At 40.6% G+C, this 23,829-nt stretch overlaps 1 protein-coding gene across 1 annotated transcript in view; it reads right to left on the bottom strand.

The window, feature by feature from the left end:
* LOC311249589 (dual specificity calcium/calmodulin-dependent 3',5'-cyclic nucleotide phosphodiesterase 1A-like) overlaps nucleotides 1-23,829 on the bottom strand; it is a 368,687-nt gene that overhangs the window by 203,806 nt on the left and 141,052 nt on the right. Inside the window, exons 6-11 of the mRNA XM_084340750.1 lie at nucleotides 18,593-18,659; nucleotides 17,781-17,897; nucleotides 11,054-11,194; nucleotides 5,605-5,705; nucleotides 5,370-5,498; nucleotides 3,525-3,626 (exon numbers count right to left, since the gene is read on the bottom strand). Of these exons, the coding sequence (XP_084196876.1) occupies nucleotides 3,525-3,626; nucleotides 5,370-5,498; nucleotides 5,605-5,705; nucleotides 11,054-11,194; nucleotides 17,781-17,897; nucleotides 18,593-18,659 (657 nt within the window). The remainder of the gene's footprint in view (nucleotides 1-3,524; nucleotides 3,627-5,369; nucleotides 5,499-5,604; nucleotides 5,706-11,053; nucleotides 11,195-17,780; nucleotides 17,898-18,592; nucleotides 18,660-23,829) is intronic.

Below are 23,829 nucleotides of genomic sequence, written 5' to 3'. Positions count from 1 at the left end.
GGTCTATTTTATACATTCTATTGTTTTATTCCCTCAGTTTTTATACCTTTTATCTTATTTTACTGTTTTAGCCCCTCGATTTTCCAGTGTTTCCTCCTGGGGGCCTACCACACCGGGAGTTGCTCTGGTCCACCGATGGGGGTGCTGTCCTGTGGACGGCCCTGGCCCGGGTGGCTAGAGAGCTCTACACCTTGGTGTGGAGCCTCCTGTCTGCCTGGGCTGGGAGGGTCATTGTGGTGGCGCCCCTGCAGTCATGGACCATGATTTCTCTCTGTGTGCGCGGCCCCCAAAGGTAGCTTCTTCCTCACCTTTGATTTCGGTGCCCAGCCATGTCTCCTTAGCAACAGCTAGTGTATGTGTGTGGGTGTGTGTATGTTTGTGTGTGTGTGGGTGTGTATGTCTGTCCGTATATCTATGTATGTGCGTGAGTGTGTATGTAAATGTGTATCTGTGTGTATGTTTGTGGGGGTGGGAGGTTTGGGGTTTTCATGGTGTTTTGTATTGTTTTGTTTTGTTTTGCTTTTAACCTCTGTGAGGCACTTTGTGCTACTGAAACGTATGAAAAGTGCCATATAAATAAAGTTGATTTGATTTGATTTGATTAGAATTACCATGACCTGGATGACTGAGAACCTCCATCAACATATTCCTGCTTAAGTAAACCCTCTAACATTTAAATTGTTGTTTTGTTCAAAATAACAAAACAACAATTGTTCATCCCTGTTTTTCCTCATCATTTAATATGGCCATGACCCTGGCCTGCATTTGGGGTGCCGTGTCACATGAGCAATGACTGTGCTCAAAGTCAGAGGGTGCGCATCTCAGGTCAGAGGGAGGGAAAGCAGCAGGGCTGACTGACGGGTGTCAAGAGGAAGGTTATAGGTTTTCTATTTTTACTTTTCAAGGTCCGAGCCTTCAGATGCTCAATTTAGGAAACTGAGAAAATAGGAGGAAAACGAATCCCAATACAGAGGTATGTCGGCTTTTATATCATTAAAAACAATACCGTGCTGTATAAAGACGTTTCATTTGTACTAGCTAGCTTAAATTCAAATAAAGCAAAACTAGATAATAATGCTAAATAATGAAGCTATATTAGCTGCTGAAGATGTTTATGAATCATCTGAATGTCAAGCCTGGTAACTTATTGGGCTAACTGTTGCTGCTATCTGGTTAATTGATGCTGCTGCTGCTGTTTAGTGTTCCCCCTTCTACCTACAATGTTAGACCTTAGCTGATGTTAGCTGAAATTCACTGACCCGTATGGACAAATAATTACCCATATTGTTGGGCATGTGGAACTATTTAATTATAGTTCAACCTCTTATTTTACTAATGCATAATCATAAGTAGGTTATAAGGTATTATGTTGAACCATGGGTGCAGTGATAGTGTAGTAGTGTACAGTAGCAGTTTATCCTTACTATCCTTAGTACAGCTACATGGTTTTGCTTGTACATTAATAATCTGCACTCAGGACATTTTTGCAAAAGTCTCCAGCCTCTCCAGAAAAGCCCTTTGCAGCTTCCTTGGCATGGCTGGGTGTTACAGGAGCTTCTGTAGAAACTTTTCCACCATTGTCCAACGTCTCACCAATCTGCTAAGCCCTAAGTCAGACCTTAGATGGTCTCCTAAATGTCAGCATGCTTTTGACAGGGTGAAGTCGCCGATAAATCATGCTTCTGTGCTCGCTGCTCCTGAACTCCCCAGACCATTTAAGCTGGAAGTAGACGCCAGCGCTGTCGGAGCTAGGGCGGTCCTGCTGCAGGAGGATGCTGATGGAGTTGAACGTCCAGTGTGTTACTTCTCATGTAAGTTCAACAAGCACCAACTCAACTACTCCACAATAGAACAGGAGACACTTGCTCTGCTGTTGGCCCTCCAGCATTTTGAAGTTTATGTTAAATCCAGTCCCTTGCCAGTCATAGTCTACACTTATCATAACCCTCTTGTCTTCTTGTCCAGCCACAACCAGCGACTCATGCAGTGGGCATTGATCATGCAGGACTACAACCTAGAGATTCGGCATTAAAAGGGGTCAGAAAATGTGTTGGCTGATGTTTTGTCCAGGGCATAAATGCACCCAGTCTGGTTATTCAGTTTTATCAAAAGCTCTTTGCTTTTGTCTTAAGGGGAGGGGTGTTACGGCCCTGCATGTGTGTGTATGGTGTGTGTATGTGCTTTGTCCCCTTTTTGGTCTCCCTCTCCTGCTCTCCGGCCCCGGATCAGGCTCCTTCCTCGTCTCCGGTTCCAGTGGTGGTTTCTGATTGATGTGGCTCCATCTGGTGCAGGTGCGCCAATCCAAGATCGGCAATCAGGGACTGAGTTTTTAAATGGTCTGTCAGCTTGCCAGTCAGGGTGGCTGATCTTTGTGGCCAGCTCGCCTCGCTTAGTTTGGACAGTTATGCTCTGTATTGTTGATTGTGGCTTGTGTCGAGGTACTGGGCCAGAGTTATTACATTCACTACTGAGATCACACACATTAGTTGGTTTTCTGTGTTTCAACAGTATCAGGGGTGCTGTTCATTTTGTATTTCTTCTTTACCACCATTACCAGACGAGGTCTAGGTAGGTTTATTTTAATTGTTTTCCTTGTTAAGCAGACGTAGTTCCGGAGTCCTTTTTTTGTTATAATTATTTGTTGATTTGAACAGCATCCACCGGCCTTTTTTCCCCTCTCAGTGTCCTCTGCTTTGTATTATTCTCTTCTTGCATTATTGGTTTGAACTTTGGTGAATTAATTATTTATATTTCATCCATAACATCTGGTTTTATGTTGCTTCCTTTTTCCTAGCGAGCTGGGTTGTAACACCATCCTTACTGGCAGCGACAGGGCTGTGAAAACTTCATCCAACCATCATATAGAAATGTGTACTGGACCTAACAGTCACATGTAGCCTAACGCTTGAGAGTATTGCATATTAGTAAGAATATTTTTGCAAGAAAATAGACTTTGCATTTCAATTCATGATCTGACTGTCAGCTGACCACAGTAGAATGTGGGAGCCACATAATGCACCTACCCAGTGAGCAAAAAGTGGTCTAGATCACGTCTTTTAGATGTCATTTATGGACATCCAAGACGTTTAAAAGATGTATTCTGGGGAGCCAGAATGAAAGTTTTTTATACATCTTTTCTGGACGTTGTATAGATGTTTATATGTAGTTTGTCGACTAATTCTAGCTGTCCGTTGACGTCCAGATCATAGCCAGTATGAACGTCAATTCTCAACTAATTCTGGATGTCAGTCTATTGTCTGAATAGACAATAGATATCCATATTCAGGACATGGAGCTGATCAAACACACGCCAAAGGAAATTAAATATCTGACGGGGAAGAGGAATGATTTAGTGACCTAACATCACTTTTGTGCATGCCACATAGCTGTTTTGCATGTATACACAACACCCTTTTAATCCCATCCCATGGAAACCGTTGACGCTAATTTAATTTTAATCAGAATTAATAAATATTGTCCATATAAACATAGCCACTGACTCAGAAGTGAAATCCACAACTTACGTCTCAGGCTGCTGCAGGAGGCTTTTCATGACTTTGACCTGCTGGAAGTGACAGGACATGTCAGTGGCCAACACCATCTCCACTACCAAATTACGCAGTTCTCTGAAAGAGTGAATGAGAGGGAAATATCTCAACAACTTCTACATGGATTGTCATGAACATTCATGTGAACTTCAATTTTTTTTTGAAATAACACCATCAACAGGTCAAAATTTCAAGTTGTCCAATGCTCTGGTTTATACAGAGCCAAGGATGTGTCACTGACAAAACGTATTACTTACTAAATAAGTAATTTGTGCTCTTGATTTAATAAATTGCGCGCATTGATTATTTTATTTGTGCTTTCGGTTTAATATTGTTTTTGCTGCAAGACAAGCTCTTTCTCTCACTTTCTTGCAACCCAAACAATGCTACTCCTTAATGAAAAATATATAGTAGCTGTATAGCTTTACTGCTGCCTCACAAGACAACATCTCAATGTATGTTTATTTCCCTACATTCTTTCTTCAAGATAAAGCCACAATTTGTGTGGCAAAATTGGCAGAGGTGCACACACAGATATCACACACACCTTTGATGAAAATCACAAGACCATTCATATTTATTTGATTAATAAATTAAATCTATTATGTTCAAGTCGCGAAATTGTTTATTTTATTATAATCACATACAAACAGACCCACACACACAATGGAGTAACCATCCATAAATACACTTGAAAGCATTGTAAAGGTCAGTTACCAGAGAAGAGGTCATTAGGATTAAGTCTAACTCAGATTTCATTAACTGACTGTAGGACCTCTCTAATACAATACTGTACTGAAATCTGTTTGTTCATTCTAAATCTTTATCATTATACAATACAATGGACCACCCAAATAATTAGGTTGCTTTATAAAGGTAACATTTTGTATTAGATTGACATTTGCCAAAGGGATACGGGTTGAATACTTTTACAAACAGCATATTAAACTTTTCCTTGATCCAAAATAGTACTGTAAATAAAATTATTGCATATAGAAAAAAAAATCTGGGTCAAAGGTATCAGATGCTAATTTTTTTTTTTTTGCTGATGACACTGCAAAATCTTTTATACAGGTCAAGTCTTGCAAACTCCTTTACTGTTCAAAATACACTACCTCAGCCAAAACAAGCATATATTGTTTACCAAATCAAGGAAAATCATCAGTTTGACTCCTGACTGTTCAGCAGCACATTCCTGCATTTCCAGCATTGGGCATTTTTCAGCAACATCAACATCAACATTCACATCAACATCAACATTCACACTGCATTATCTATAGGAAATGCATCCAGCCACATAATGTGGAACAAATTGCCTGATATTTAGACTTTGTCTTGTGTGGCAACTTAATCTGTACTTTTCATTTTTCACAAGGACTGGCTCCCTGGCTTTGTTTGGGTGGTGAAAGAGACAGAGCTTAAAAGCAGCTGTACATACCAAAAACAATTAAGTTTTTAAGAATCAAGTAATCCCTGTATGCAAATTATTGAATCAAGAGGGCAAATATCTCATTTGAGAGCACACTTTTCTTTTTTTCTCCCTGGTCTCCATAGTTTAAGGCCAACTATGTGTGAAAATGATGACATGTCAACCTTAGCAGTACGTTTTTTTCTGTGTGTAATTTTGCAGACTAAACTGTGATGATGAACATGTCAAACATTGTAACTATGAGCATGTTAGCATGCTGATGTTAGCATTTAGCTCAAATCACTGCTGTACAGCTGAGGGAAACATTTAATAGCTCCATTAGTTGAGCATGGCAGGCTCACAGAGCAGCCATTTGACTCTTTTCTTATACCCAGTACAAAAGCCAAAATGACCTCCAGTCATCTTTGGAAAGATTAGAGAGGATGTTCATTTCATCGTCATCCTGTAGAAGACGATAGGCAGCACTGACATGGTGGTTCTCCAGAACAGCACGGTCGTTGTACAACATTGCTGTGTCTGACCTGCAAATCACACAAAGGTACATTCAATATAGGCCCATCTTTTAAAATGATCAAGCAACCTCCAGTTTCATAATTTTCTCATCAAGGAAAGGGAAAGGGAAATTACCTTGTCTGAATATGAAAATTATTGGTTGTCCCTGTATGTTCATAGTCATGGATGGCAGCTGCAAAAATTATGGCAAAGATCTCCAGCTCATTTAGCCAGTGCTGGGAGAGAGAGAGAGAGAGAGACAGAGAGAGAGAGAGAGAAATGTGGTATTTTGGGGAAAAAACAAGAAAGGTGTAAACATAACGTAAGGAAAAATGGTAATTAAGATGATCAGGGGCTACCCAAAAAGGAGTCTCTGCTGAAATCTCTTCAAGGTTAAATTGGAATTTGGCTTTTTGAATATTGTGATGTTTTGTCATCTCTTACTTTTTACATTTTAATATAATTTAAGTCGTGCACCACGGTTGAAACCAGCGGGTATAGGAGAAAATAAACAAAAGGTTGTTCCTACCAATTCAAATGTCTTTTTTGGCCTGACCATGAAAAAATAAAGTATTGCCAAAATATTAAGGGGGAGGGGGGTTATTACAATATGGAACATAGACCAGCTCTCTCTTGTTCATCCCTCTCCTCTTCATCCTGATGGCTGGCGAACAGATGTTCAACAAGTACTTTTGCCATCCTTTTCATTTGCTTTGATTTTCTGTTTTGTTTTCCCCTTTTCCTTTATATTACTCAGAAATGGGAAATTATTTTAATGGGTATTACCAGGAATACCCTTTCCTGGGATTAAACCCTGCCATGCCCATTATCTCAACTTTGTGTGGTCTTCATGATTTTTGTATTATATGTCTGCATTAAAATTAAATGATAATGGCCGCGTTTCCCAGATTCGATCGTTCTTAAGGACTTAAGAAGACTCTTAAGAAGGGTTCGGCTAAGAAGGAGCGCTAAGATACGGGTGTTTCCCAGATGCGTTCTTAACTGCCTTCTTAGGAGAACCTTAACCCTCTAGGCGCCAGAGTTTATTTAGCAATATATTCTGTTTGGACTTTAAGATTTCAAAAGGCTGTAGCTTGGAAGTGGTGAGAGATAAATCCATACTGTAAATGAGAAAAATATTCATAATGACCTAAAGTTTGTGATGGGAGTAAATTTACTCATCTAATTTGCATATTGTGACGTCACCAGGTGACTGGATGTAACTTTCAGTAAAACTCATTTTTGAACATATTTACACAGAAAAAAAATATTTATATTGTCATCTAATCCTCAAAATAAAGGAACAGAAGTTTGAGTGGAGTAAATTTACTAATCTAATTTGTATATCACCAGGTAAAATTCAGTAAAACGGAATTCTGAACATATTTACACAGTAGATTTCTTTTTCATTTCATTTCATTTTTTCATAGATTTTTTTCATCCTCTCATTCTCAGAGTAAATGAACAGGAATCTGATAGGAGTCAATTTCCTAATCACTCACTCTCGCCGTGATCAGTGCGTGTTGCTTGTGTGACAGTGTCTGCAGCTGCAGCATGATCAGAGTCACTCGTCTCTGATGAGCGATCGTCATCAGAAGGCAGATCGTCCCTTTCTGAATCGCGATCAGCAAAGATCTGTGCTAGCACCTCATCCGCACTGCAAAGTCTTTGGGGCATTTTGTTTTTTATTACAAAAATCGCTATCTGTGTCTCTATCTGTCCAGCACACTTCTGCCACCGCTCCGCGGCTCTCTCCTCTCCCACTCTGCCGCTTAGCCGGTGTCGGGTTTCAAACTTTTTTTTCTCAGGTATTTTGCATAGAAACACACCCACAAATGATGTCAGGATTGAAGCTGAATCTAGTGGCCATCTAGTGGTAGTAAGCAGTAACAGCACAGGGCAGTAGATTTAAAGATATGGGCTGTTTTATTCAGCAATGTTGCCTGTCGCAATAATGCAACTTTGGCGCCTAGAGGGTTAAGATCAAGCCAAAGAAGCTTCTTAAGAAGCTCTTAGTGGGAGCTGTCCACCGCGGTGCTGCTGAAACTGAATCAATCGATGCCAGGCAAATCGATCACCCACCTCTTTATCAGCGCATAAGTCACACACAGCGCCCCGTGGTCCCCCCACACAGGTGAAATTAGGCTACGCATGTATCGCGTATGTGGGGGGTGTGGGTGCGGGGGTGTGTGTGGGTGTGTTGATGGCCGCGTAGTGCTTTCTACCGATCCAGCTCGGATCCACCAGGGAGGGATTGTGGATTGGAATGAGGGTGCCATCCACCACACCGATCACCCGGGGGGTCCCAGCCACTGCGTGGAACCCTTGGTGGACCTGGCGGACCTCGTTCCGTGTGGTGGGCAACTTTTTGTGGGTCGGGGCATGGCGCAGGAGAATCGGTGTCACAGCTGCCACACTCCGTGACACCAATGCCTTGCTGAGGCCGGTGCCGTCCCCCACCACCTCCAGGAAGCTCCCCACTGCGTAAAAACGCAGTGCAGCCAGGAGGCCAAAATTGCAGCGGGTTGCTCTTGGGATGTGTGGAGTGATCAGCCGTTCGATCTCCGCACGGGGTAGCCGGTACTTTGCCTGGACAGCCCGGTCTGACAGCACGTCCAGTGGGGAGAAGTGCTGACGCATGTATGCATTTATGTAAACCGTCTGGCTTCGCGCACGGCGACGCTGTTGGTTTGCAGCGAGAATGTGCTGTATTGCAGCCATGGTTTCTCACACGCACGGACTTTGGCAACGCATTTATAAAGAGTAGCAGGTGAAGCCTCTCTGGATGAGGTTCAGCTGAGTTCAATTAAATCTGTTCCCTTGATATCTGTGAAATGCCACAGGGTTGTTGTTTTTTATGTGTAGTACTATAAACTCATATATGCAGATGTGTGTGGAAAACTTAAACGTGTAATTCAATAAAAAGTTTTTTTTCCATCTACTATTAGCCTATGTTTCTTGCGCCAGTGGTCCGCAGCTATGAGCGCATTTCAACATTGAGCATTGTTTTATTATTTTGAAAAGTGGAGGATATAAATTTCCCTGACGCGGCTTGATCACTGAGTATTTTGTCGCTAAGAAGGCTGTTAAGAGTGGGTCAGCTCGATCTTACATTTCCTTCTTAGTGAAAGATCTTCTTAAGCTAAGAGCGACTCTGGGAAACACATCCTTCTTTCACAGCGTTCTTAAGAGCGCTCCTAAGAAGATCTTAGCACTTAAGAGCTTCTTAACGAATCTGGGAAACGCGGCCAATAGCCGTACATGTAGATTAGGTGGCCAGTAGCTCCTTTAAACTTTGCTACAATTTTGGTATAGTTTGCAATTTTTTTGCCTTTATGTCGCTTTCTACTGGAGCACACTTTGCCTATGATCAAAGTACACTCATCAACATCAGAAAAGGAAGGAAATTTGGATTTCGTGCAGCAAACCACAAGAAGATCTTCGCCATTGGCATCTTCCGAGAGGCCAGCCAGACCAGTGGCACAAAAATGTCAGAAAGTGATGTGATTGCCAGGAAAGAGAGCTGGGAACAGAGCTTAAACTGAAGTTAAGCTCAGGAAAATTAAGTGAATGAGGTGTGACTCAGGTTCACTCAACAACGGGAAAACAAAGACATCTTCACTGAGCATTGGAATGACTTACTCCTAAGATCCTGGATCAAGCTATTGCACTAGATGGATAGTTGTCAAATTCTTGAAGCAAAGATGATCTGATCTGCCCATTGAATTCATCAGTGTTTTTATTGTTACTGTGTACATTCCTCCAGATGCAGACTCCAAAAATGCACTACAGGAATAATAACATCAATCTGAGAAATATGCATCTTCAGTGACATACCACAGCAATTGTGTTAATGATGTGGTTATCACTAAGACAATAAGATTATTCCCAAACCCAGATTCATCCAGATATGAATGGAGAGGTGAGGGCTCTATATTTAGGTCAGGTGACAAGGAAGCATTCAACACTGCCAGAGCAAGACTGTATCAAGCTGGTATCAAGGAGGCAAAGTGGAGACATCAGCAGAGACTGGAGAGGGAACTCAACACCACTGCATGTCACAGGCTACAAAAGCAGAAGCGCCCGCATCATATGTAAGGCCATGTTGCCAGATGAGAACACATTTTATGCTTGCTTTGATCTTCTCAATAAAGATTTAGCTGGTAAGTCTACTCCAATGGACCAGCCACTGTCAGTAACCACAGTGGATATGAGAAAATCATGCTGAGAGTGAATATAAATAGGGTTGATATACCTCGCCTTGGACTAAACACATGTGCCAACCAGCTAGCTGATGTTACTGACATTTTTAACATCTCACTCTTACAGGGGACTGTTCACTTCTGCCTCCAGACAGCCATCACCATCCCTGTACCTAAAAAGTCTGCTGTGTCTAGTATTGATGACTACCGCCCTGTGGCACTCACCTCCACTCTGATGAAGTGCTTTGAAAAACTGGTTCTCCAGCACATCAAAGACAACCTCCCTGCCAACCTGGGCCCTCACTAGTAGCATTCTAGCATTCAATACAATCTCGGCCATGAAACTGATGGGAAAACTTAACACTCTGGGCTTGAGTACTACACTCTGCAACTGGATATTGGACTTCCTCATAAACAAACCCCAGACCAGCCCCCCAGTGCTGTGTGCTAGGCCCCCTCCTGTTAACACTGCTCACCCATGACTGCCCTCCCAGAAAGCTAGAGAATTCTATAGTGAAGTATGGTAATAATGGGGGTCTGTCTTCTTGAACAATATGATTGAGCCCTCTGCTGTTCAAACAAAACAATACAATGACAAGGAGAGATGGTAAAATACATTTCTACTGATTTCCGTTGTTAGATCCATGAACTTTACAAGCAAAATAACCACATATTATTTTTTAGATATTTTCACAGTCCTGGGATGGTATCGCAACATTTTTTTATTGCAATATTGTGAAATTCGGTACATCGTTACATCCCTAATAGAGAATGAATGGGAGGCACATTACCACAAGGTTGGCGATTCAAATCCCAAATTCACTATGACCACTTGTACTACAACAACAACTACTACTGCAACATCTACTGGAAAAGACAATGCTCTTAAGATAATAATAATGAGCATGATAATTTAAAGGAAGACATTTCTTGTTGTTAAAGATATCTTGATTCAACAAACATCTTTTTAAGTATTTTTTTCACATTTTTTACAAGTTAACTTTCAACCACAAAGCTTAAGGTCTGATCAACAATGCTTAAAATCTATGGTACTGTCTTACTTAACTGAACTCTTGTCTATTCTTTTTTAGTGTCACAACACACAGTGTAAACATGGAAGTTATAATTAAATATTTAAATTCAATTAGATATGGTCCTTTAGCTGTTCTGTGTCTAGAGCTGTTTAAATTGGCTGATTCAGTATTGTTATTCCACAAAGGTGGGAGATTCACTTAATACTGATCAAGAGAATGGTCAAAATATGTGCAGCAGAAACAGATATCCTGACTTTTCCCTAATATGGGTCAAGCTCTAAAGGCACTGAATAGTGAACTTCCTGTAAGGTTTCTAGTTTCACTGCATTAACCCAACACAAGACTTACCACAATACCAGTCTTGAGAAGCAGGTAATGGATGGTCTGTGTAACATCAGCAGCATGCATCAGGTTGTGGTATGGGTTCTTGTGTTTGCTGTAGCCCACCTCCAATGAATCCACAAACGATATGAGAGCAGAAACCGGGACCTGAAATAGAGGCAATACCACCAAGAACCATGATGACAAAGATGACAAGGGTGCTTCTGCAATGCCTCATTTTGTAATCTTGCTTCCGTTTCAGAGTAGAAGTATTATTACTTCGTTAGCGTCATCAACTTGATCATACTTTTGCCACTGAAAAATATCCGAAATGGGTAGCTCAGCTTGTTCTGTTAGAGGTTGTCACAACAACTGGAAGAAGACAAGAGAGTTGTTGAGACAGGAGTGTTGTGTTCACCGTCCTTTGACCCGCTCACAGTGCTGTGGAGCCCCATACCACCTATACCCGCTACCGAAGGATGAGGATTAGGTGAGGCTTTGGCCAAAAGTGTTCAGGAGGTCATATTTTGCTCATTTTCAGGGTCCTACTTATATTTGAGGGTCCTTGTGGAATAGGTTTACATACTTAAATTTTCAAAAAACACATTATTTTTCTCATGTGGTACATTGCTGCAGCACCCCTTTTCACACTAAGTCTTGAACGCTCTGTTTTAGCTATGGAGTGAGACATCTCGATGTGGCCAATCAGAGGCAGAGTAGGGTGGGTCATGTCGAGCAAGGTAATGTGATCCAAAATAGCTCCACTTCAGCTAGTAACCATGGCTGCGGTACAGCCGTACATGTTGGAGCTCAATTCTGATACCGAAACACAGGCAGAACAAACCGAATGACCTACACAACCAAGACTGGAGCAGGACATTTCAGAGTGGTAAGTTATTATTTTGTAACTATCTTTTATTTCAAATTTTGAAATAACAAAATTAGCCTACAAGTAGCCTACCTACACACACAGCCAAACAAGACAAAAACGACTTTATTATTATAATTTTTTTAAACACAGAATATACTGACATGGGCAAAATGACGTCGGTTATCGTCGTAAATTTCGGTATCGGTACATTTTCGGTTTATCGCCCAGGCCTACTCCAAACCAGGCATTTCAGGCAGTGCAGGAGCAGTGTTTTCAGTGGGAGAGAGTAACTCCCTTTGCCATGGACTTACTTTGCAGACCTTTTACATGCACAAAAATCTAGGTGCTGTATCGTAGGCAACTGCACTTGTTTCAGTTTCTTGAAGACGTTTCACCTCTCATCCAAGAGGCTTCTTCAGTTCTAACTAACTGGAGAGGAGTTAATGTGGGTTTCTAAGGCTAGGTGAGCCAAGGTGTGAATGGTTGTTAAGCTGTCTGAGGAGAGAACTCAGTACAGCATTGTAGGTGGGTGATAAGTAATGTCTTAGGCCACCTCCTCTGTTCAAAGCAAAGCACAAAAATGCTACATAACTCAATAAAGGACAGGCAAGAACCCAAAAAGCATAGTAGTGACCTCTTTAAACCTGGCACATCTCCTGAAAAGACCATTTGTTTGCTCTTTTCACTTTGTTTACGGGAAACAAACAGAGCGTCACCCTCTTCCTGCAAAGTTCCTTGGCTATGAGGTGGCCCTTAAGAAGCCACCAAGGGTTCTTTTCCCTGTTCTTGGTCCTGTCAAGATGAATGCTGCCTCAAGCAAAACCCTGGGCTGGTAGGACAATCATAACTTGCATGCATAATCTATCATATACTACTATGGAACTTTAGTAAACAAATTAACAGAGTTGATTTAAAGATGATATTTAAGCTTTTTCAGTCGCTGCTGGGATGTCTACTTACTTTTAATAAAGATCCAAAATTAATTTATCATTTATTAATCATTTTAAAACAGGGTTGTATGATGAAACTAAATTTATATTCCCTATAATATGCCACTCATAAAACAAATTATAAATGGATTCACAAATAGATAGACTTTATCATCTGTCATGAGTGACAGGCTCGTATAAAAGAACATTAAAATCGAACATAAAAAACAACATTTAAGTGCGATCATGCGAGAAAAAACAGAGGAGGGGGCTGTTAAAAGCAGCAGCAAAGTGTTCATTTTTGATTATTCAGGGTAGTTATTGCAGAGGGGATGAAGGATTTTTTATTTTTTTTTCGTCCGGGCCAGTGGAACCTTATAACGTTTGCCTGATGGCAGCAGCTAGAAGCAGTGGTGGAGGGGGTGAGAGAGGTCTTCTGTGATCAGGGTGACGTTCCTGATCACAGACCGGCTGTGCAGTTCAGAAAGGGGGGTTTGTGGTGCCCCAATGATTTTGCTGGCCTGGTTAACAGTGCGGGATAGTTTGGCCTTGTGTTTACATGAGAGGAAGCTGTACCAGGAAGAGATGTTGAAGGTGAGTATGGATTATATGAGAGACTGGTAAACCAGAGTTAAAACATGTGTGCTGACGTAAAAAGTCCTTAATTTCCTCAGCAGGTAGAGACGCTGTTGTGATTTTTTAAAAATGGTGTCTGCATGCTGAGAGAAAGAGAGGCAGTTGTCCACGTCAGTTCCAAGGTATTTAAAAGACTGGACCTGCTCCACAAGCTGACCCTGGATGCTGAGTGGTTCGAAAAGAGCAGTTGCTGACTCTCCTCTGCCTCCGCAACACAGTTCTTTGGTTTTTTGGATATTTAACTCAAGACAGAGCTGGTTAAACATATGGGCCAGGTTTCTAACAGCCTGCTGATACTGGTCCAGAGCAGCTTTGTCTGTCAGGTGAGCCACCAGGGCCATATCGTCCGCATATTTAAAAAGGCTCATTCCCTCATTGTCACATGTGATGTTGTTCATGTAAACAGAGAAGAGAACGGAAGATAAAACACAACCCGGGCGTACACCTGTGTTTAAAATCAGCTTGTTTGATTTAAAACTATTAAAAAGCACCTGTTGTGGCCTGTCATTTATAAAATTCCTGATCCATAAAACCAGTGTGGGATGAACTTGGAGGTCTAAAAGAGCACAGAGTAGGATGTCTATGTGCACAGCGTTAAAAGCAGAGGAGAAGTCCATAAATAGGATCCTGGTGTGAGGATGTGGAGAGTCCAGGTGTTTAGTGACGGAATTTAACAGTGTGAGACTTGCATCCTCCACACCCCTTTTTGCCCTGTAGGCAAACTGAAGAGGATCCATTTTGTGTGACAGCATTTTGGCCAGGAGGTCACACAGGACTCTCTCCATGCATTTGCACAGCACGGAAGTCAGGGCCACTGGTCTGTAGTCTTTCAGCTCCTTAGCTGGTGTCTTTTTGGGGATGGGAATTATGGTGGATTCCTTCCAATTGTTGGGGACGTTTCCTGAGTGCAAAAGGCACTGAAACAATCTAGTGAGCACTCCACCTAGCTGAGCAGAGCAGTCCTTAAGTACCTTGCCTCTAAGCTTGTCAGGGCCAGAGGCCTTATGTGGTTTGACTCGGTCAAGGATGGAAGTTATCTGCTGCTCGGTGATGGTGATGGCTGGGTGGGAGGAGATGGAGGTTGAGCAGTTGAAGTTGGATGGAGTGCTATTTCTGTTGAACCGGGCGAAGAAGATGTTGAGTTGTTCTGCGAAGGGGGCGGGGTCCGGACGGCTGACCACTACGGGTTTGGGGGCTCTGATGATATTAAGACCCTGCCACGCTTCCCGTGCATTGCCAGATGTTAATTTGTGCTCCACCTTGTTCTTGTAATTGATTTTTAAAAGTCTGGCCATCCTTCTAAACTCTTTCTCCAACTCCCTCACTCTGAATGTGTCCCCTTGCAGGAATGCTGCTTTCTTTTGGACTAGGCAGATTTTCATGTCCCTTGTAACCCATTTTTTATTATTTGGGTGAATAGTTATCTGTTTGGTCTGTGTCACCGTGTCCTCACAGAATGAAATGTAGGAGGTCAGCACATCAGTAAGCATTTTGAGATCATAACCACAGGTATCAAAAAACAAGTCCCAATCTGTCAACTCAAAGCAGCCTTTCAGTGCTTCAGTTGCTTCATCATTCCAGACCCTTATTGTTTTTGTAATGGATTCACCTGTCTTCAGTTTTGATCTGTATGTGGGAAGCAATAAGATAACATTATGGTCAGAACGGCCAAGTGGGGGTCGTGGTTTTGAGGTATATGCATAAGGGATGTTGCCATAGCACATATCCAGTATATTCTGTTTTCTGGTGCAGCAAGGCTAAAGTCAGGGCCTGGTATATATGCTAAAATGACTGTGATCTGAGGGAATTCTTGTGGTAAGTAGTGCGGTCTAAATAACACAGTCATCAGTTCATAGTGTTTGCAACACACAGTCTCTCTCACTGTTGAATACATTTCAATATATAAATATAAAATAAATAAATATTAATATATTAATAATTTATTACTCAGCTACATAAAACTACAGTAATGTCACATTATAATATTAACAAATACAGGTTAAACATTTTAAGAATGCACTAAAGTTTACTGACAAATATACAGTAAAAAATAAGTATATAATCATGCATGTAATGGTTCTGATCTCTTACACAGGGTTGGAATGAGAGCTTACTAAAGGTGACAATAAGCCATCCGACTGTGCATTAGAACTCAAACATGAAACAGCTATCCAAACCTGCAATATATAATATATATATATATATAATATACTTAAACAGGTAAATAACAGCTGATCAGTGATGATTACAACTTTTGGAGTGAAAGGCCAGTCTTGGCCAGTAGATTTTTCGGCCCAGCAAAAATTGTTAATGTTGTACATTATTGCAGTTGATGATGATGGAAAAGCATTCAATTAATATATTAGATAGGCTGCATATTTTATCTGTTATGTGCAAGTCTTGAGTTTTGTCTACAAAACTATAAGTAAATGATCAATCATACAATTTGTATGTGAATGTGTTTTTGTTCTTTTCTTTCATCACAGCCTGCTACATCAGAAACTATAACCATGTTAGTTCAGAACCCCAATTAAATTTTTGATTATTATTAATTATTATATTATTATATTATCCATTATAATAACAATGCATTACTACATACCATCCTTACCATTAATCACTACTACTGTTATCACTAGTAATCACATTTCCATGTGCATTTCATTATTATTGCTGTAATACATCTTTATGTACTTTCACTCCTGTCAACCATCGCTTATAATTGAATACATTGTGATCTCGTTGATCTGCTCTGTACATGCGACATCTATTGCACGTCTGTCCGTCCTGGGAGAGGGATCCCTCCTCTGTGGCTCTCCCTGAGGTTTCTTCTGCATTTTTTTCCCTGTTAAAAGGGCTTTTTTGGGGGGCAAGTTTTTCCTCACTCGAATCGAGGGTCGAAGGACAGAGGGTGTCGTCTCTGTACAGATTGTAAAGCCCTCTGAGGCAAACTGTGATTTGTGAATTTGGGCTATACAAATAAAATTTGGTTTGATTTGATTTATAATACACAAATTTACACCTCATGTTTACAATTCCAACAAATGAAACTAAAACACAAATGATAACACATATGCCAGACCATGAGTCCCATTTTAAAAAACTGATTAGAGGTCTGCTTTGTGTGTGTTTGCTCCAGGGAAGCCATGGTTCTTTATATTGTCAGAATAGGCTTTAGTTGCCACACAACTACTTGTTGTGTAAGCATTGTGTTTAAAGTAGAATGATTTCAATCTTGACACCGTTTCTGAACAAAAGTAATCTCATCATAGGGCACATCTATAAGGAGTTGGAGCATGGTTGCAAGACCTCCCCTGATAAAGGAACAGCCAGCTGTCTCTACCAATCCAAGACCAGGAACCATGTTGTGTGGCTTAAGTGCTTGATTGGCCCAGTTGCATATCAACTTTCAGAAATACCATTTCACTTTCAAGTTTGTAGTGTAGGACTTTGGCAACCTTTCCATTGTGTAGGTATTGACATTTCTCACTGCGGAGCGATTCACACCAAGAGACGGTACAAAGTAATTAAAAAATGTCCCCATACGTAATTTCAGGCAATTTCAGCATGATGGATGTGGTACAGAAAAAACATCCATTCACCACAGTGTAGCTGCTGAGCTCCCAAATTTCATTAGTTGTTGACATCACAAGCAAACGATGCTATACCATAAAAACTAAAACAATTGCTTTCAAACCAGATGTGAAAAAGTGGGCGGAGCAGTATGAGGTCAATAGGCCCACCATGGTTACATCAATTTAAAGGATAACTCCTGGATAATGTTTTGATTACCTTTCTGACCTTTCTGGTCGAGACTTTTATGCAAAAGGTGCAATTCAGGTCTTTACATTTATTTTTTCACTTCAGGGAGGCATTCTTCTTCTTTGTCAAAAACTTGCATCTATATTATTACAATGCAATTCAAACATAAGCACTTTCTTCTCAGATTATGGTGTGTTATGCTAGTAAGAACTTATATAGCCTTGGGCCACTATCTCAGAAGAGACATCATCTGAGTTCATTTTAAAGAATCAACTCCCCCTGGACACAGAAAAAGCCCTCATATAAACTATTTTTCTTTTCACATTTATCTATGTTTTACACAGCATCTCATTTTTTTGGGGAATTGGGGTTGTACTTTTAGTACAAATCATTTCTCTGTGACCTCTTCAAACTCCTTTGTCCACTGTGGAAGCGTGGACAGCCACCCATGACGCATACTGTATGAAGCAGGTTTAATGACTAGATGCAAAAGATGACAAACAATCACACTATTATCTGAAGTGACTGATTAAGAAACAGATATTTGTTGGATTACCTTGAAATGATTGATCAAGTCATATCTGGTGAGGAGCTCATAGAAGACAATTTTCAGCGCGTGGTCACCACTAGTATCATTCAGTGCAAACACATCGAACGACCACATGTCCACACGCTAGAACAGATACATACAAACAAGTTTCGTTAGCACATAATCATCAACATAGCCATTCATCTGTTCAATGCAGAGTGGATCCAAACCTAAGCCCAACTAAGACTTCCATTGCCCACGTGTGCAAGGGAACTCTCTGGCGGAATTCTTCTTTTTCCTTGCATAAAGATGTAGTATGAGCACCTTCCCACACTGCCAAAGCACTCCTAACTGATGCTTTGTTCTTTAAGAACAGTTCATCCACCGCTTCTGTATGTTTTCATCTACGGGTACAAAGATCAATCTATGATGCTTCATCAGGGTGTTGCTCCCAATAAACTCTCAATAATTAATGTGATCTTCTTTGAAAAATACAGTTCTTGTTATTTAGCTTCCTTGGGATCAGTGTCACTACACCTTCCACCCTTTAGCCATCCATAATCTTCTTATAACCCTTGGTTCATCTGTTAAATAACAAACTGTCATTTTATTGCACCCTCAACTTCAACCTATTTTCATCCATCTATTCTAGATCTTCAGTCAGCCTCCAGCTGTCAATTCAGTCATGGATTGATGCATGAATAGGGAGTTTTAGAACTCAGCATGTACATTCCATTAAAACCTTTGGACAAAACTAAACAAATGCTCTATACTATTAGTATGTCAATCTATTACAAGCTTTTCTCCATACAAAAACCAACATTTGCAGACATAGATACCTTGAGCACAGTGATGACAGTTGATGGATAATTGAGACCAGCCATGTTGGAAGTTCGTCTGTACATCCTGTCACAGAGATACAACACACAGACATAGACACATGTCAGAACACAATGCACAAAAGCAAGCCAACACAACTGCTTTCTGTTCTGTTATCTGTTCTGATATTTTATACCTCTTAAACATGCAAAGAGGGTTTGGAATTTGGAAATGCAGTATAATATTCATAAAAATAATAAAATGAGGCAAAACTGTATAGTTATCTGGTCAAATATGCTAACTAACTGGCTTATTCCAGTAGTTATGGACTTGGACCTAAATTTCAGCAGCCACATAAATAAAATTACAATTGCAATGGTGGCTTCACATGTCACAGTAAAATTATCCAATTAACTCATCCAGAATTCAGCTGCAATGCTGCTTACTCACACCAAGAAAGTGAAGCACATTATACCAGAGCTTAAATCACTGCAATGGCTATCTGTGTGTAAAAAGATAGATGTTATAATCAAGGGCGGACTGGCGTACGGGGACACCGGGGATTTCCACGGTGGGCCGGTAGGCCGGGCCATGAGAAAAAGAAAAAGAAAGGGGGAAAAAAGTCTATTGCAACGGCCAACAGCGTTGTGGTCCGCTGAGGGGCTGGGTCGGGTGGCTATTGTTGTGATAGGCTATACCTGTGTTCATGTATCACTGCCTATGCTGATAGCCAATCACATTTCGTCCATGTGGGTAAGTCCCACCCATTTCCTCAGGCTGTTGCAGCTATCACTTGTCAATCACACTGCGCTAATGGCGCAAGACAGCTTTGGTGGATTGAGAGCCAGCGCTGCCTGGGCAGATGGAGCATAAAAAACGAGCCCAAAAACGTAAAGGTGGTGGTGAAAAGCTTAGGGTAAAAAAAAAGAAATCCCTCGAGGAAGTTGCAGCAAGTAAGACAATTACGAACCTATCTGGTGGTCGTTCGGGTTTAGCCATCACCACCAGACAAGAATCTGATGATGTTGTGAAACAACCCAGCACTAGCAGCGTTAGCAGCGGTGAGCTTCGACAGCTGGATATTTCCAAACATGCACCTGAGTCCAGCAAGGATGATGAGTCTGACTCTGACACAGCAGAGCACGAAACAAAGCGGCCTCCAGAGCCCAGTCAAAGAACCAGTGATATAGTAATGGTAGGTTAAGTTATGTTTGGAACTTGGTGATGCTTTAGGTGAAAATGCTCATTTGGCTAACGTTAGTTAATGCCCCGAAGTGCCTTAACCTAGTGTTAGCTAGCCTACAGAGTCCAAAATGAGCACCATTCACTGACCAGATGTTTCCTGTATTTGTCAACCTGCCTATAGATAATGTTATCGTCTGGTTGAAATCAACCTGTTACTGTCTTGAATTGACTCTAATACTAAATGAGTATAAATGATTGAATAGTTTATTTATGTGTCTGTACATGGCCCATCCTACATGGGATCATCATCAGACAGACACCACTTCACTCAGTAATACAGGGTTCTTACACTTTTTCACTAATGATTTTCCATGACTTCTCCAAAACCTTTTACTGAATTTCCATGACCAAAAGAAATTATTTTATCTCAATGGGACCACCGAAAACGAATTATCGTAACACTAAGTAAAATTAGGTTTACATTTGAAATGTATGGTGCCTCTCTAAAACAAAAACACACCAGACAGGCACACTTAGATACATTTTCTCATATTTTAATTCCAACGGTGTCTCAAAAGATAAAAATGGCATCGCATTTTCTGTCAGAGAGAAATCGTGAATTGGGGTAGGAATGCCAGTGCTAACTACTCATTACCCAGTAATCAGTACGTCTTGGGTCAGTGTCTTTTGCCAGCCATAATTGGTATTTATCCTTAAAAAGCCAGGTATTATTGAAGCTGCACTTCCCTGGCATTTTGTCTGCATTGTCCGTTTGCTAGCAGAAGCAACTCCAGGCTAGTGGGTGGGCCTGCAGGTCCTACGCGCTTGCACACCGCATGCCCGGTAACACAGACTGAGCCAGATTGAATAAACTTTACACAGCACCAAAATATCATGATGGTCCGTGGCAATTTACATTTTATTACGACACATTGATTTTGTTTGGATTAATTGATGAAACTTTAGATATATTTCCATGACTTTTCCAAAACTCCTGAAAAAAAATTATTTTCCATAACTTTTCCTGGGCCTGGAAATTGCATTTTAAAAATTTTCCAGGTTTTTCATGACCGTAAGAACCCTGGTAATAATATTCCAAATAATATTCCAGAGTGTGTAACCTTGTTAAATATTGCGATAACGATATGACCTATGATAAATAAACATGTATGGAGCCCAACAGTGGTCATGGGGAGGAAAATAAATAATGTGCTGATGTGCACAAAAGATACAGGTCATAAAGTCATAATTTGAGGCTACAAGATATAATTTATTAACACATCTTAATTAACTTTATTATTTATTTATACTTAGTGTGTATGTCCCTCTAGTGGCTTACTCATGGTATAGACAGTCAGTGTCATTCAGTTCTAAATGCCTGGAAAATTGGTCGACCAAATTTTATTGTATCAATGACCTGTTTGCATTAAAATCACTACATGCTGTAAAATCACTATACTGCTGTAATTATTTTACTGTAGGCTACTTAAGGCTTCAGGTTAATGATTACTATATGATTATGGTCCAAAACAACATCAAATGCAGTTTTTTTCACCAAGGTACATGAAACTTGTGTTGCTGGCTGGCTGGCTGGCTGGCTGGCTCCCCACACTGCGCATGAAGTGGGCCGGTTTGTCAATGACTCCCGGGCCACTACCCCCCCCAATTTGTCAGACATAATGTAGGTGACTACAAACAAAACTCATTATGTCATAACAATGCCATGTCTTGAAAACTTACTGTGATCCTACCCTCTCACCGAAGTTACGTAATGCAGAAACAAGTGATAAGGGGTTGGAGTGGCTGTGACAGAGACACCATTCACCCTATTACAAGACACTGTACCATCAAAATAAAATAATAAAGCTGTTATTTTAAGTAAAAAATAAGTTAGACAATGTTGCTTTAAAGTTAAGCGTAATTTCGTAAAGTGCACTAACTTGAACTTTGTTTTTTCAACATATTTGTGCTACATTTTAAAATACGTGCTTAAAAATATCATTTTAACAACAACAATACGCTGAGCATATCTTTAAAATAGGGGTGTCAAATTATCGTGTTAATTGCGATTTATTAATTACCGTCATATTTAGCGCGTTATGTTTTGTAATTGTGTTAATCTAATTTTTAATCTCTAACTTTCCTCTTAGTGTATGCGAGTTGCCTTTTTATAAAATCCATTTTTATGCGTTGGGCTTCTTGTTCTTGAGTTGTTGTGGGTGGAAAACAATGGTCAGTCAAACCTGAAGCTGACATTGATTGGCTGTCATTGTGTTTGGGATGGTTTAGCATAAGCTGATAGCAGAGTTGGACAGAGTACACAACTTCACTACTTGAGTAAAAGTACAGATACTCCTTGTCAAATATTACTCCAATACAAGTAAAAGTAGCTTAGTCAAAATATTACTTAAGTAAAAGTACTAAAGTATTTGTTTAAAAAATTGCTTAAGTAAAAGTATTTAAAAAATATCTCAGGAAATACAGGAAAGGAAAGTAGCTTAATGTCATTATACAATACACTGATGCGATTCTGCTACAGACGTGTTTATTGCTCAAAAATAAGCAAATAAAGGCAAGAAGCCTCAGAACACAGACTCAGCTGCATTCATCAACACATGAAATATATTGCAGACAGCTGCGGTCAGTTCAGTATATTTTTGCATCTGACATCCATGCTTTCTTTACATAAAAAAGATGTAGATGTAGGCACTACAAGAACTGATATTGACATTTACAGATAAACAACTTATTGGCTAGTTTACTTTACTTATATCATACATCATAGCCAAAAATGAGCCGGATAACCCACATCAAAGGCAGCCGCACCTCGCTAATGCGTGCACACCCACCCACTCTCTCTCTCTCTCTCTCTCTCTCACACACACACACACACACACAGACACACACACACACACACACACACACACACACACACACTCTCTTTCACAAACATTAAGCTAGCTACTTAGCTACTTTACATACCGCGACGTGCTTTTTCAGGTTGGAAGACGAGTCTTTGTAGTCCGTGATATAATTGGTCCGCGGTAAGCACAACAAACATTTAAACTGAAACGAATCAGTTTTTGTGACAAAAATCTCAAACATGGGTTTGAGATAAGGCCACGGGTGCTTGTGACGTAGTACAGGTACGGCAATACGACTAAGACAAACCATACGCGAATCAGTAGAAACGGTTTATTTTCTCTGAATTTTGAAAAAAAAAAAAAAAAAAAAAAAAAATCATCAGCTGACGTAAGATCAAAAGTAGCGAGTAACGAGAGCATCAATAGAAATGTAGTGGAGTAAAAAGTACAATATTTGTCCTTCAAATGTTGTGGAGTGAAAGTAAAAGTATCCCCCCAAAATAATACTCAACTAAAGTACAGATACTCAAAAACTGTACTTAAGTACAGTACTCAAGTAAATTTACTTCGTTACTGTCCACCACTGGCTGATAGGCTCCCATTGTAGTTGGGAGGGCAAGGTGAGGAGCAGTGAGTAACGGAGAGGAGACGCGAAAATGGAGGAGCATGTGAGAGTTGTCGGTCCAATGAATGGGAAATTTACATTTCTCAAATGCCCCGACAGCACCATTGATAAATGTAGAGTGATATGCCTTCTTTGTAAGAAGGAGTTTGCTTACCACCGAAGCAGCTCAAGTTTAGCCTACAACATCAATGCAAAGCACCCAGTCGCGAGTGCAGCCACAGCTAACGTTAGCAGCGAAAACGCTAGCAATTTAGCGAGCCATAGCAAAGCTCTTCGCCAAACTAAACTCGAGGAGAACACCCCGCATATGAGCAAGTCTGCGACCGACAGGCTGACGAATGTTCTTGCCAAGTGGATAGCGATTAACTGCAGGCCGATAAACATAGTGGAAGATGAGGGGTTAACAGAGGTGTTGCAAACTGCGTCCAATGACCCATCATACAAGCCACCGTGCAGGACTACAGTGACAACCAAAATCAGCAAGATGTACGACGGCAAAAAGAAAAACAAACTTAAGATTTTGGTGGAGGATTTGCCCAACTTTGTTGCTATAACCGGAGATCACTGGACCTCAGCTGGCAAC

The sequence above is a fragment of the Pagrus pagrus genome, assembly GCF_965226575.1.
Source record: "Pagrus pagrus genome assembly, chromosome: 20".
NCBI classification, from domain to species: Eukaryota; Metazoa; Chordata; class Actinopteri; order Spariformes; family Sparidae; genus Pagrus; species Pagrus pagrus.
The sequence above is the reverse complement of the archived record's forward strand: the minus strand, read 5'-3'. Positions and strand labels throughout refer to the sequence as shown.